At 32.2% G+C, this 14,957-nt stretch overlaps 2 protein-coding genes across 2 annotated transcripts; one reads left to right on the top strand and one right to left on the bottom strand.

The window, feature by feature from the left end:
* Window positions 1–3,530: 3,530 nt before the first annotated feature.
* LOC123691205 (small integral membrane protein 14) lies at window positions 3,531–8,423 on the top strand. The gene is made up of 4 exons (XM_045635499.1): window positions 3,531–3,719; window positions 3,990–4,063; window positions 5,347–5,538; window positions 7,974–8,423. Exons 2-4 carry the CDS (start codon window positions 3,992–3,994, stop codon window positions 8,010–8,012), a joined length of 303 nt encoding a protein of 100 aa, XP_045491455.1. The 5' UTR covers window positions 3,531–3,719; window positions 3,990–3,991; the 3' UTR covers window positions 8,013–8,423.
* A 537-nt stretch (window positions 8,424–8,960) lies between these two features.
* Window positions 8,961–14,717, bottom strand: LOC123691204 (zinc finger CCHC domain-containing protein 8 homolog). The gene is made up of 7 exons (XM_045635497.1): window positions 13,860–14,717; window positions 13,285–13,457; window positions 12,798–12,996; window positions 11,242–11,373; window positions 10,832–11,012; window positions 10,388–10,617; window positions 8,961–10,091 (listed from the first exon to the last, which is right to left on the bottom strand). The coding sequence occupies exons 1-7, from the start codon at window positions 14,565–14,567 to the stop codon at window positions 9,333–9,335; spliced, it is 2,382 nt and encodes a 793-aa protein (XP_045491453.1). The 5' UTR covers window positions 14,568–14,717; the 3' UTR covers window positions 8,961–9,332.
* Window positions 14,718–14,957: the final 240 nt, after the last annotated feature.

The raw sequence follows: 14,957 nt of genomic DNA, 5'->3' as shown, positions 1-14,957 counted from the left end.
GGATTGGTAGTAATTAGTAGGAAAAGCTTGACGTGATGGAGTTATGTGTTAAGAGAATGTATAGAAAGAAATTCGTGAGCACAATAGAAAGAAAAGAAAGAAAGAAAAAAAGCTTTATGGCCAACAAAAACTTAGACTATCCTATCTTAAAAGTAAACACATATTAGGTAATCGGTACAGACTCAGCCATGCTGTGGGCTAACACCCGAACAGCGCTTAGCGCTAGGGGACTTAGCCTAGGCTCTGTTTAAAAGCTTAAGGATTTTAATAACAACCATAGGTACCTACCTAATGACTGGAACAAGAATTGAAAAAGTGCTGTAGCGTCAGTAAAATTGAAATTGATTCAATATACCTAATATTCATTGCTAAGTGTGAATAGGCATGAATGATGAATCTCTTTTTTTAATGTACAAAAACCTTTGTACGAATTATCATCGACTTATCATAGATAGGTACTTACAGCCAGCCAAACCACTAAAATATTATTATATAATTTAATTTTGATGCTGATTTAACCATGCAAAATAAATCTTTTATTTAATTCCAACTTTGCTTCTCCTATTTTCTGAGTAAACAACAACAGAAGCTTACCTTATTAAATCATTGTCTTATTTTATTTTCTATGTATCTTCGCTTATTATCCACACTTATGACGCTCACTCATCAGCAACTAAAAATCACACAGCCAACGTACAAAATTATCGGAAATTAAATACTTCAATTAGAAGGCGTGCCACAACGTAGGCGGCGCCTAACCACGCCTGTCACATGCGACCCACTTCTCGTACAAAGTATTAGAACATGATGAATATATACCAATTTAATGCTTTACTTGTGACCTACATTGTACGCCACACCCTGAGAACTTGCCTTTCCTGGTGCATGGTTCTGGCACTTTTATAAGAATGGCGGAAACGGACTGGAAATAAAAAATTTCTACGATTCAATAAAGGAATTAATGCGTAGTTTACCTATGTAGGTACACTGTTATATTTTATATAATTGATAACAATATTATGTAGAATATTAGCTTTTTATTATACCTAGGTAGGTATAATGTGGTCTAAGCTGAGCCGCGTTGGGGGATTGACCTTCACTGATCACTTTTTGATAGGCAAGTGATCATAAGCATATTTTTATATAAATTACATTTAATACAAAATACGTTTCATCTGGTACCTAACCAGATCGAGAAGATCGATCATCGAAAGTCTCCTCTTCTATTAGCTTTAGGTACCTAAGTAATAAGTATCTACCTACTACCCAGTTTCATCAAGGGACAAATTACAATAGACTTACGGGTAAGCTACAACAACAATTTTTTCTCGTAACAACTTAATGGTAATAGTTTTTCAAGTGTAGGTAGTTCATGTTTTAAATCTTACCAACCTATGCCTGAAGGAGTTGGTAGAGTTTGAAACACTCAATCTCTCTCAAAAAATTTAAGATATTTAGGTACAAATGGCTATTCTTCATTTAGATGATTATCTTACTTAAACCTTTATAGTTAAGTAGCATCTGACAATATTATGTAGGTACCTACTAGGTAGGTTAGGTTTTAGGTAGGTACTAGATAGGTATACCTACGCCAGACAAAATCACCAACAACAACATTCATCTGCTATTTGAACCATATAAGGTTGGATATTTAATAAAACAGCACTTAGCCTATGTTTGACCTTCGATCTTTACCGTTTCAAAATTGAGTACCTACCTATAAAAAAATAAAAAAATAAAATAATATTTATTTGCTTAAAACATGATTGGTACCTACCTACAGAGAGATGTCAAAATATTTTGATTGTTCATCATGTTTTGCTTAGTCTAAACTCTAAAGCATGCAAATACTGTCTCAATTTAAATTAAATACAATATTATGTATTGAAATTAAATCAATTAATTGGTAAGTATCATTCCACAATAACTACATCTAGGTGGAACCTATATCTCGTGATTCAAGGCGCAAAGTAGTAGGTACCTATCCCTTTTTTAAATTTTCAATTGACACTTTACGTATACAAGTTAGTCTCGTTCTTTTTATTTCGCATTGGTAATCATAAACACGAATAAACAGAAACTTAGATTAAGTCTATAGGACGTAATACCTAATTAAAATAACTCCTTAACACGATCAGAATTTTTAAATACAAAATAATAAAAAATAGGTACTGATTTAAAAGATATTGATTGTGTTTTGCAAAATTTTACCGTGCACGAAAATTGCTGAACACAATATGATAAAATGCCAGGTATGTAAGAAAAGGTAAATCGATAACGATGTTACGATGTGTTTAAATATTACCTAGGTATAGTGCAGACTGCAGATTAGCTGCTCAAACTCCGAACTGGGATAAAAATAGATAAAAATCTAGTCACTAAAAAATAATGTAGCTTTCTTTTGGCGCAAGATTTACAAAATCGAGTTGAGTTTGTAAGTATTTTTTTATGTTATAAAAAATATAGAAACATGTAATCGTTCCTTATTCAAAATCAAAACATCAATATTGCGGTCATCACTCAACAGGGAAATCCCACTTAAATACCTAAATAGGTTCTTACCATGTAAATGTTAATTTAATTAAAAAATTGAAACTTCTTGGAGAAGTAGGTAAAATGTAAAGTCACGACTCACGTCGAAGTCGGTGCCCAATTCGTGGAACCAACCGATAGAATATAGTTCTTCGATTTTATAAAAACACTGGCTGTGCTCCGCGGTTTCACCCACATTGCTCTGCTCCTGTTGGTCTTAGCGTGAGCCTTCTTCGATAAATGGGCTATCTAACACCGAAAGAATTTTTCAAATCGGACCAGTTAGTACTTAGTTCCTGAGATTAGCACGTTCAAAGAAACAAACAAACTCTTCAGCTTTATAATATTAGTAGAGATATAAATTAATAGAAATACGAGACACAAAAGACCTGAGCTATTGTAATTCATTATCATCATCGCTGAGACACGCCTGTACCCTCATAGGAGGCCTATGAGGTATTGGGTAAATTTATAGATTTCCCAGAGAGAAATAACTTAAAAGGGAAATGGATAATGCAACGGAACGAGTTAACTGGATGCCGACAGCATTATGTACTATAACAAAAGCCACCCATACTTCAAACCTACGGCCTAGTTCCAACTTCCAAGATTTAAAATAATGCATATTTTCTGTTTGTATTTTGTAAATATACATCTGTATCCGTTTTTTATTAAATAATAATAACATGGAAAGACGTACTTAATAGTAATAAACATTCTGAAAAATACGACGTATATAATAGAAAGAAAAGAAAAAAAAACGCACAAAAAAGTTGAAATAGAAATTCAACAAGACAAACATAATTACCTATACACAACAATAGTTGACAAAAATTATTCTTAAAACTATCTTGTTTTTACTCTTCTGTGTTTCTCAACATAAGACACAAGCATTTCATGCAAAATGGTTGTCTAGATTGTGCATAACATTCACTTCGTTTATCATAATGGCAACACTCAATATAAGCGCGTGCACTCTGTTTGTTGATTGGTGTCAATCCAATTCAATATTTTTAATGGTGACCAATCCCAAGAATCCAAGCAAACAGTGTCAAAATGTCGTCAAAGGTGTAGTCGTAGCAAATATTTTTGCGTTTAATTTATCGTTGTTCATGCACTCGTGTTAAAGTATAAAAATAACTTTTTAAAGTTAAACGTATTTAAAACTGCGTATTTACTTTTACCAGGTAATTTTGTTAAATTACAAGCTTAAATTTGATTTCATTTCCTGTGACAGATGACCCCTGCAAAATGTTTTTTGTATTTGTAAATAAAAACAAAGCAGGGATATCAAAATACTTACAAGAACTGGTCTAATCTTTTTAGGTCGATGCAATTTTTTTCTTTTATTCTTATTGGAATGTCGAAACGGCGTTCATTACGAATTTTGTAGTTGAACTGTGACTTATGGAAGTGAGAGTTTTGCGATAAATTGTAAAATAATTTGTTTTGATTAGAAATGGGCGATGAATTGGACCCCTGTGAGTGCCTTTGGAACCATGAGTTGGCAATGCGACGCCTCATCTCTCTGGTAAGACGACTTATCTCCTGACCTTGTAACACAGCTTTGTGAAATTAAATGCCATATTAGAATAGTGGTCAAACGTAAACTATTAGTGCACATTATTATTTTCTAGTACATTTCTATTTATGCGTAGAATATAAGCTTCTATTAATATGTAATGTGGTTCATGACAAATGAATTATTTTCCTGGATTGAAGTTTATTTCACTCATTTAGTTGTAGTAAATAACATAGCCTTATCAATATGTGCCGTATTACACAGTCATTATGTACTATGGTGTACTAGCAGATCCGATGATATGTCAGACTAGCTGCGTCCTGTAGTTTCACATGTATTTATGGTTTTTTATGTTTAATCCTAATTCCTGTGTGAATATCAGTATATAAAGTAGCTTAAGTTACTCCTTATTATATCAGCTATGTGACAGTGAAAGTGAAAGTCCCATCACAAAAGACAGACAATTTGTAAAGCATGTTTATATTTTAATTGTAATATGAGATAGATTCCATATCCGTTTTTTTGAAAATGAAATATATTCTTGTGCAATAACTATGTACCTATGTAGTAATATATAGTTTTAATCATGCTTCATTAATTGATATCAGTCATGCCTGTAGGATTGATGGTTTCAATTACATTAGTGACGTTTTTTGAATTATCACAAGATTAACTATTCACAAATATATAATCTACTAGCTTACCTCCCGCGGCTTCGCCCGCGTTCTCTAAAACGATTTGAGATTTAAACTATCCTATCTCTCAAGTTGGATCGAACTGCACATGGTGTGCGAATTTTATTATAATCGGTTAAGTGGTTTAGGAGTCCATTGAGGACAAACATTGTGACACGAGATTTATATATATTAAGATTATTCACCTTTGTTTTACATTGCTCATGTAATTGTTAATATAAAGGTTTTCATGTATGTGGAACATGTATTTAAAAATAAATATGACACCATTTATTAGTCTTGAAAACAAACCAGTGACCTTCCCCAACTTGGCACACATTTACACAAAATACAAAATAGTATTTTCATATGTCTGATTATCATCAGCTTTAGATTAGCTCGGTCATAATATCATTTATTCATATCAAAATTTCTTAAAATTATCTTTCATATTACTTTTATTATAGTAAAAGAGTGTATATGTCACTAATAAGAGTAAAGTACATCTAACACAACCAGTGATATTAGTTTTTATGTTTGTTACATCTCTACCATTTCTTACTCCATCATGAAAAAAAAACAAACAAATAAAACAACTATAACCATGTGCTTCCGTAGCTCCGTCAGGGCCAATCATACTGCACAGATGGGGAGTGCCTGGAGCAACTGCCAGGACTGCCGCAGCCAGAGTCTGCGAGCAACAGCTTCCTCGTCATGTTCCTGATGATGGCCCTCGCGCTCGCGATGTACATGATACGTCCGAGACGCAACCAGATACAGGACGCTGCGAAGCCTTCGTCCAGCTCTCATGTGAGTTAAATAACAGAGCTGTTTATGTAGTTACCATAATTGATAATATTATGTATTTTTGTAGTTACTAGCTTTGACCGGCGGTTTTAACACATTTATTTGACAAATAAAATAAAAGTATATTGTCCTGTTGGTCATAGTACATTGTTCTATAGCTATAAACATTGTAATATGACGTAGACAACCTGATAAATAGATAAGCAATTTTTCATTTCAATCCAGTCCTGAGATTGATAAATTAAAAAGCGGGACGATCAATCAGTTAATAATACATTTTATCCTGTACATACATCACTATCATGGTATATCTGTAATGATTCATAATAGGTAATATAATAACAACCTAGAACATTACAAATGTATTATGTTTTATAAATGTATTAAACCTGTAGTTAAATAAAACATTGTGTATTTGTTATCACCAAAACATTTTAAGTGGTATGATGGTATGACCATTTAAAACAAATGATAAATACATTGATTATACTAGAACTGACCGCGAATTGTTATTCACATTGTAATTAGCATAATTTACTTCTACTTCATAAAACATTCAATTTTTAGCAATGGTAACATTTTTTGAATTTTTTCTTTAAATAAAATAAAAAAAAGCCTTTATTAATTCCAATAGCATTTTCAGGATACAGATTGTGAATAATGTAATTTTTTCTATTCCACATGTATAATATCTAGATCAGCTTACCTGGAGTATCGAAAAATGTTATTTAAAGTAATACTTGAATAGTATATAGAAAGTATACATGAAGCCCTATTTGTGTAGTAGCGCACGTAAAAGAATCCGTGCTGTAACTGCGAATCAAATTAATATGCTACAACAGATATCACCTCAAACTCCGCCCAATAATTTTGGTAGGTAGAACAACTTTTCGATCGGAAAGATTTCACAGAAGTAATAAATTGAGAACAATTCCGTAAATGTTAATGTTTCAATCGCGTCAACTCTAGAAATCACACCCAAGAATTAATATCAAGTATCATAAATATACTTGGGATCATAAACTTCCTTTTGGGCAATCTTTTCCGAATACTAGAATATGCTTACGTTTTTTTTATCTATGTCACAGATCAAGCAATATTTTAAGGTCTGTAATAGCATATATTTCATTGTCCAACAGCTGTGAATAAAACAAAAATAACAGACACGAGTCGCGATATACATAATACATATATATAAACAGGAAGTGTTTGTTGCATTTTTTACGTGATCGCCTTGCCAACATCACAACAACAAAGCACGCACTACTTTCTGTTAGCGATTCATTTGCATAATGACACCTATTAATTACTAGCTACGCCCCGCGGTTTTACCCGCATTGCTCCACTCCGCTCTTTTTGTGATATATAGGTAGCCTATAGTCTTGCTCGATAAATGGGCTATCTAACACTGATGTCATTTTTCAATTTGGACCCGTAGTCCCTGGTATTAATACGTTCAACCAAACAAACTTCAGCTTTATAATATTATCATAAGTATACATTTTTGTTCAGTACCGTTATCATAGCTTCTAATAAAATAATATGTTTTACATAATACGACATTGAAACAAGTGAAGTTGAATAACAAATAATAATTATTCTTTTGTATTGTTGTATATGGCAGATGGCTCTCACCTTGAACTTATTTCATTACGTGACCTTGTTAAGTTGTTAATTGATTTGTATTCCGATTTCCTTTTACCTTCTGATATGATATAATCCTTCCATGCATTGTTTCTTATCAGTAGGGTTTATTTTTTATTAATATATTTCAAATTATAAATATTAAAATTTGTATGTTTGTCACTCAATCACGCAAAACAAGCGAAAAGATTTTAAAATTAGGCAGAAGAGATTATACAGAAAAACCAATACTCCGGTTACGCTGTGTAGTTACTTTTGAGGGTAGTTTCGTCTTCCACTTCGAGTCATGCAAAAAATAATGGAGGCCTTAGGAAAAAATAATGGACGTACGTCGACACTTCCAAAGATATAAAAGATTTCAAAATTCTCTAATAGAAATAATAAAGGTTATTTTTAAGTTATATCATGCATATTACTTCGTGTAATTATGCACAGGTCAAAAAAGAGAATCATTTTTTTTGTAAATGTTGTAAATGGCCTGTCATAAAAGAAGGCTTCATAAACCACCCTGACGATCTGAACTGAATAGATTACGTAATAAATAAAATACTCGAATGTGCTATGCGAATACCTTCATTATAATACACGATTTCATGGTTATTTGCATATAAATTAATAATTTACGCGAAAGTATCGATAAAACATAAAACCTCCATTTTTTATACCTGTCATAATATAAAGTAAATAATTCACCTAGACCTGAATTAAAATTGTGATTTTAACTTTGAAAGTACTCGTTTCACACCCCATTAATATTTAATTTATTACATTTTAAAAAGAAACATTTTTTCCAGGACCGCGATGGAGCGCCTCCAACACCGCCCCGAATTTAATCTCTATTGACAACACAGGTTCGTCAAGCCAACAAAATTCGAATATGTATTATGATATAAATATATAATAGCGACCGCTTAGAGTTCGACTTATAAACAATAATTATATTGTATTAAGTATAAGTTAATATAAGTGTTACAAAAACTTCGACTAGTACTAATTACTGAGGATAACATCTTGCCTTTATTGAATTTTAAAATATTTTAACTATCATTCCATATTGTTTTATATCTATCATGCTTTGAAGTCACAAAATTAACTTGTAATTGGTGCTATAATTTATTGAGAATTTGGTCGGAAATGACAAATTTTTAACAGATTGGCTGTTAATAAATGTTCGACCAATTTACAATCACAATGATGAAAACATCACAAAGACATTGTTTATATTTAGATCTGATCACTTTGGTCACAACTCCATTTAATTTTTTATTTTAGTTCGTGCACTTTTTTTTGCTTGATTTGCACTTTTAAATGTTCGAATACATAAACCGGCTACTCACCTACCTGCAGCAGGGGCAATATTGGAATAATTGCACCATTAATTGGCTCCTTAATTGTGATGTGTATAGGCAAGCAGGGGCAATTTAGAGAACAACTGAAATTGCTCCGATTGCCGTGCAACCGAGACTGTTCCAATATTGCCCCTGCGGCCGGTACGTGAGTAGCCCGCTTATTGTTAACCAGTTAGCACCAATGCTAACAGTTTGAAGGTATTTTCAGACTTGTGATATTCCATTATATTGTAGTCATGTCTCACGGGATTGGGTTTAGTTCTATATCATTTATTATTATATTATTATGACAGTATACACTATTGATTTCGCAATTATTATTTGAGATTGTATTAATTATGCAGAGAAATAAAAAAGTTAAATAACATTGTTGTTTTATTTTATCTCTAGCCTGCTATATAAAATATGTATCTTTTAAAGAAAACTACACAATGTATTAAAATATAAATTTATATTTACATAGTTAAAAACTGGTGTACTTCAAAAGATTTCCCAAAGGAAGAATCATGTATTATTTACTTTTTGTAAGTATATTTATTGAACATTTTGAAAGAAAAAGAAACACCATATTCTGAAATAACTATTTCACATTGTGAATTTAAGAAAAAACACGATTGCTTGCTGAGCTTGTTTTTTTCAATAATTAAGAACTATAGCTAGCTAAATATTTAATATTTAACGTCAGACTCATACAGTACATTCGACCGTACATTTAAAAATATCTCTGCTGGCGATACAAAAATAAATTTCATTTACAACAGAATTTTGACAAACCACCTCTCACTGGGAGGTGGTGGTCTCTAATCATGAATCCTGTATTCTGTCTACTTCACTCTTAACCTTTTTCAAAAGACTACTTATTTTCTTATACTTACCCACTGAGTTCGGAAGGTTCTCGAACTGAATGACGTCACAAATGTCTTTGGCGAACTTGTCGTCACTTGGCAGTTTCATGTATGGCGATACGATGTTCATAACTGGTGTACCGTATTCAGTAGTTTTCACGATACCAGTTCTCATGTCAGGAGTTTTAGGGACTTCTGTCTCATTAACGGGTTTCTTTTCAACTATTGGCTCAGTAACAACTTCCTGTTCAACTTTAGACTCATTAATATCTTTGTTTTGAACTTCTGAGTAATTAGGATCTTTCTTTTCAACTTCTGACACATAAGAAACTTGCTTTTCAACTTCTGTTTCATTAACAACTTTCTCTTTATCTTCTGTCTCATTTACAACTTTCTCATTATTTTCTGACTCATTAACAACTTTCTTTTCAACTCCTGTCACATCAACTACTTTCTTTTCATCTTTCAAGGTTTCATCTTGTTTTGTTTCTTCACTAACATTCTGAGTAAGTTTACTACTAGCTTCTTGATTTTCGATAATGTCAACAAATTCAACTTCAGACATATCTCCGGATAGGTCAACTTCTTTCACATCTGTGTCGGTGCTCGAGTCCATGGCGATTTCAGAGTATTTTATTGCGTCTAACAGTTGACGCTTTTTAGCCTCTAGGTCGTCTATCGTTGGACTATTTCGTCCACTACTTAGTATTGATACCTCCTAAAATGCACAGGAAATTTATAAAATTAAGTTTTACAAAACGATACAACTACATTGTCGATTTTAACTTCGTTTTGACAGAGATAGACTAGATATTTTGTCGTTATTATGGAAAATGTAAAAAATAATCTGAATTGACGTAATTCATTTTCAAGTCACGTAAAATTGATCCTGAAAACATAATTCTATACCAAAAAGGTGATAGACGCAATTATCTTTCACTTTTACTAGTACATAACAAATACTTTTATCACAATTCATCTACTTTTATCTCAAATCAAAATAAATAAACTCACGTCATCATCATCATCATCAATCGTGATCAAATCGTCCTCCGGCACAGGTATATCCGTCACTTGTACTATTTCAATGTCGCTTTGCGATTTGTCAGATTCTGTGTCCTTATCTTCAATCTGAATGGTGGTAATGGGTTTAGGAGATTCGGGGGGAGGGGAAGATGGCGGCGGGGGAAGGGGAGGGGGCTCGTCGTCGGGGAGGGGAGGTACGGACGGGAACGCTGTGCTTTCTGTAAGTATATAAAATTTTAGAAAAGAAATTGTATTTCACACTTGCTAGTGATAAAAAATAAATTAGAATAATGAAAATGATAACAGTACTTATTAAATATTTATATTTTATATATTGATAAAAATTTTTCAATTTTTTTTAATTTTTCATAATAAAAAATAAATGAATTTCGGAGTTTAGATAACCTATAAAATCAAAAGCACAAAAAATACCATCTCCACTATCCAATTCCATTTCTGCTTGACCCTCCTGTATTGAATTATTATTGGACGAAGGGAAGAACGTTAGTTTTTTCCGCTTATACGCCTTCATAGCGTTGGGCGCTAACATTTGTAACATCACCATTTTGCTGTCCTGGTCTGACATTGGCGGAAAGCCGTACAGATGACCTTCCTGAAAAAATAATATTGTAAAAAAATAATCCAATCAAGTAACTATAAATAAAAAGTAATTATAGATTTTTTGAATACATGACTTGAAAAATTTCATTAGTGTTTGTTGAATTTAAGATTTAAAAAAAACACACTTCTTTTTTATTTTGTTTGCGTGTTTTAATCATAATTCAGACGTCAAATTCAATTGAAATAAAAAAAATATTTATATGCAATATAAGATAACATACCTCTTTGTATCTTGAACTAGCTGGCACATTGAATCCTGGGAAGTCTAGAATTTTCTTAATATCAAACTTGTCCTTACATCCCGGATCACACACCTCACCTTCTTCTTCATCAGGATCTTGAATGGCGCGTCCCTAGAAATATTTTCATATATATACTTTAATATATTGTTGATTTCAAAACTTAATTTTTGAGTTCAAAATATGTGGAGGAATATTCAGAAATTTTATATAAAAAATTAGAGGATTTATTGGCCGATTTAGAAGAGCTGGAACGTCAACACATTTAAACATTGCACATGTGTAGTGTCTGTGAAGACGCGCGAGGCGTGACGTCATACTGCATACGCACCATGAAATGTCTGTCCGTCTCTCTCGCGCGCAGACTAGCATATTATGAGGATGAAGGGGACAATTATTGTTTTTATGTTGCAATTGTTTATAAATACAGGGTGATGTAATTTAAACAAAGACATTAGGTATATCTACTACTAACTATTCGATAACTATATTCGACGAGATACTTCGCGGCACGCGGATAAGAATATTTTTTTACTTTACCTAGGTTAATTAATTATGTAATCATTTTAATAAGTTTGTAAACAAAATGTAAACGCCGTAAGTTAAAATTTTCATACATAGCTGAACAATACAGCTTTTATTGTAATGTAGCCTTATCTCTTACGTGCTAGGGTTTCGCTTGTATTGTTTCTTGTGAGTGAGCGCACGTGTTATTTGTATTGTTTATATCGTTATTTTGAATATGACATGAAATTTAATTATTATTTGATAATTGAATGATTATCAATACCATATTACAATTGATTATGAGAATAAATAATTAAGTTCATCGATTGAGTTACTTTTAAATTGTAATTTTACATATAAATTATGAGAGCTTTCATAATTATATTTATCTACAACGCACTCATTTTACAATTCAAGTCTACAATAATTAAACTAGAGTCGCATTTATTTTTGAACATACTGTATAGTAAAATTGCATATGTGTGAGTACTGTGAAGATGCCAGCTTTCCTTAATTGGCCAGTAGTTACATTAGTAGTAAGTTGACATAAAATATTATGTGGAGGGATGTGATACATATACACAAGTTTATGTGAAAATTCAAACTTGTAATGATGATTTCAGTTATAATAAACACAGGCTATGCCTAGCAAGGGAGCCAGAGCCTCATATTCAATATTGTACAATCCAAAGGCGAATAAAGATTTATTTTATAATTTTTAAGCTATTGCATAGCTTCTATCGCGGGCCTTGAGCGTGGGGACCGAATCGAGAAATTCCGTAACGAAAAAACCTCACGCTCCCCACTCCGACGGACTCAGAGGTGTGGTTTGAAGGCATCCTATGCAATAGCTTTACCGCGGCAGTCCCAGAGTGCCACACGTCTTTTTTTATTTAATTCTTTCACAGTTATAGAATTTTTAAAGACTAGGAAAAAAAACGAATTGGTAAACTTAAATAAATCTGAGCAGTCAAAAAATAGTAATTGTAATAAGAGATAACTTAAAATATAAATCATAATAAACAACTCACAGTAGAATCAAACATAGTAATCCCAGAGTGAGAAATCCTTGCGTCCTCCAACCAACCTGGTGGGTACCCTAGCATCCTCATCCTATAGATATGCATTGGAATCTCATTTCGCTTCAAGCCCAGTGCATTCCGCAGCTGTCCAGATATTCTACCAGGTATCAAGTGTCCATATTTCTGCTCATCTTCTACATGATAGCGCCTGTAAAGTTAATAAGTTTATTTAAGTATTTGTTAAAACTATTATTTCTTTTCAATATTGATGCTTCAAAAATATAATTGACATTGAATTTTCTTGTATACCCTCAAAATTTTACCTTTTATACTTACTTATAAAAATATCATAGCTCTGTACTTTTAAGAAATCTACCATAAAAGGTTAAAGAGGAAGTCAATATATAACATGAATAGAGATGCAAGAATTTATTCTCCAAAACTGAACTCGAAATTATTATTCTATTTACTTAATAAATAATCAACACTGAATTACCCAAGTTTCACACCAATATTTCGTCTATTTTCCGCTATTTTTGCATTATTTCTCGGCAGTGTGCATTCTCTAAGTGGATGTGCACCCTCACAATTGAAGCAAGTGGGTCCCCTTCTCAAAACTTGTGGAGCACTTTTCTCAGTATCCGAAGCATTGGAAATTAGTTGTGAAGCCTTATCAAGAAATTAGTGTATTAGCTTTTGGAGATGTCGTAAGCATTTTCATGATAGATAGATATATAACTTTTTAAATACATTACAGAATGCATTACAGAACATGCATTACAATACATTACAGAATGGCTTTATCAATGACTCTGCTGTTAACTCTTCTAATAGTATAATAAGTAATCTAAAAAATTTCTTGTAGGATCAGATATCTGTCTAAGAATACAGAAGTTTCAAAGATAAGCAAGAACTCACGTTCTATTATGAAATATATTTTATCAAACAATAAATCTAGGTTTTAATAAATATTTAAAAGTGGCATGTATGCAATTTGCTTTACATACTCTGCATAGTTATAATTAATTTTAACAGCATTTTTATTAAGTATGTTATTATTCATATGCTCACCTGTTCATACATTGGTATGTCAATATTCATGTCTTGAGGGTCTGTGTCAACAAAAAATAAATTGTCTTCTGATGCTGGTACAGGTGATTTCTCAACCTCTTCCTCGCTCAAGTCCTCTGGCCATATATCTAACTCCACATCAGTATCATTACCATCAGAAAATGTTTCCATCTCATTTAACTTGATCATCTTTAGCATTAAGTCCTTCAACTTCTTCTTGTACACTTTCGCCATTGTTTTGTCTCTAAATCGGACACTTACTAATGGTATTCTGTTCTCACAACCAACGACGCCCAAGTCACTATTAGATACAGATGCAGGGGAATCAATGTCAATATCTTCATTAAATATAATTGTCTTGCACATTTCAGGATTCTGTCCATCTTTAAAGGAGCCATTGAGTTTATTTTCACTTGCATCAGTGGAGTTTTTATTCTCTAAATCATTTTTTAAACCGTCCGCTTCCGTTTTCCCTCCATTATTTGTGATCTCATTATTTATGTTTTTCTGATCAGTATCATGGGACGAATCAATATCACTGATTTCGATAACCGAATCGCTCTCGTTTAAGGAGTTTTTAACACCCTCACTCACTTTATTTTGCTCAGTACATAATATCTTACATTCTTTACCCTCGTCGTCGGTACTCAAATCTTCATTATCCAATTCGTAAATTATATTGTTGACTCTAGTTTTTCTTTTCGCCATTGCCAATAATTTTCTACATAAATAATAGCGGCTGTCTTTAAACAATGGAAATAAGTTTAATTTATTGTAAAAATTAAAATAAGTTTTCAATATTATTATGACGACAATACGACATTGACAAATTTTGACATTGACAGAGCGTTGCTTTGATTTCTTTTTTCTTAGTTGGATTATAGATCGGCTCCTAGGTATTTGATTTAAGCTTCGATTATTGCTGTTTGGGTTGTATATAGCTGATGTTGTGTTCTGTAAATGTTTAATAAAAAGACCTATATTGTCATAAAATATTATCAGATTCTATCACAATCACTTGAGTGCAAGATAAAAATAAGATAATAAAATGATGTGAAAGCATAGTGTGAAAGGTATTTTTTTATATTCTACATTTTG

Source organism: Colias croceus, chromosome 4 (assembly GCF_905220415.1).
Source record: "Colias croceus chromosome 4, ilColCroc2.1".
Lineage (NCBI taxonomy): Eukaryota > Metazoa > Arthropoda > Insecta > Lepidoptera > Pieridae > Colias > Colias croceus.
The sequence above is the reverse complement of the archived record's forward strand: the minus strand, read 5'-3'. Positions and strand labels throughout refer to the sequence as shown.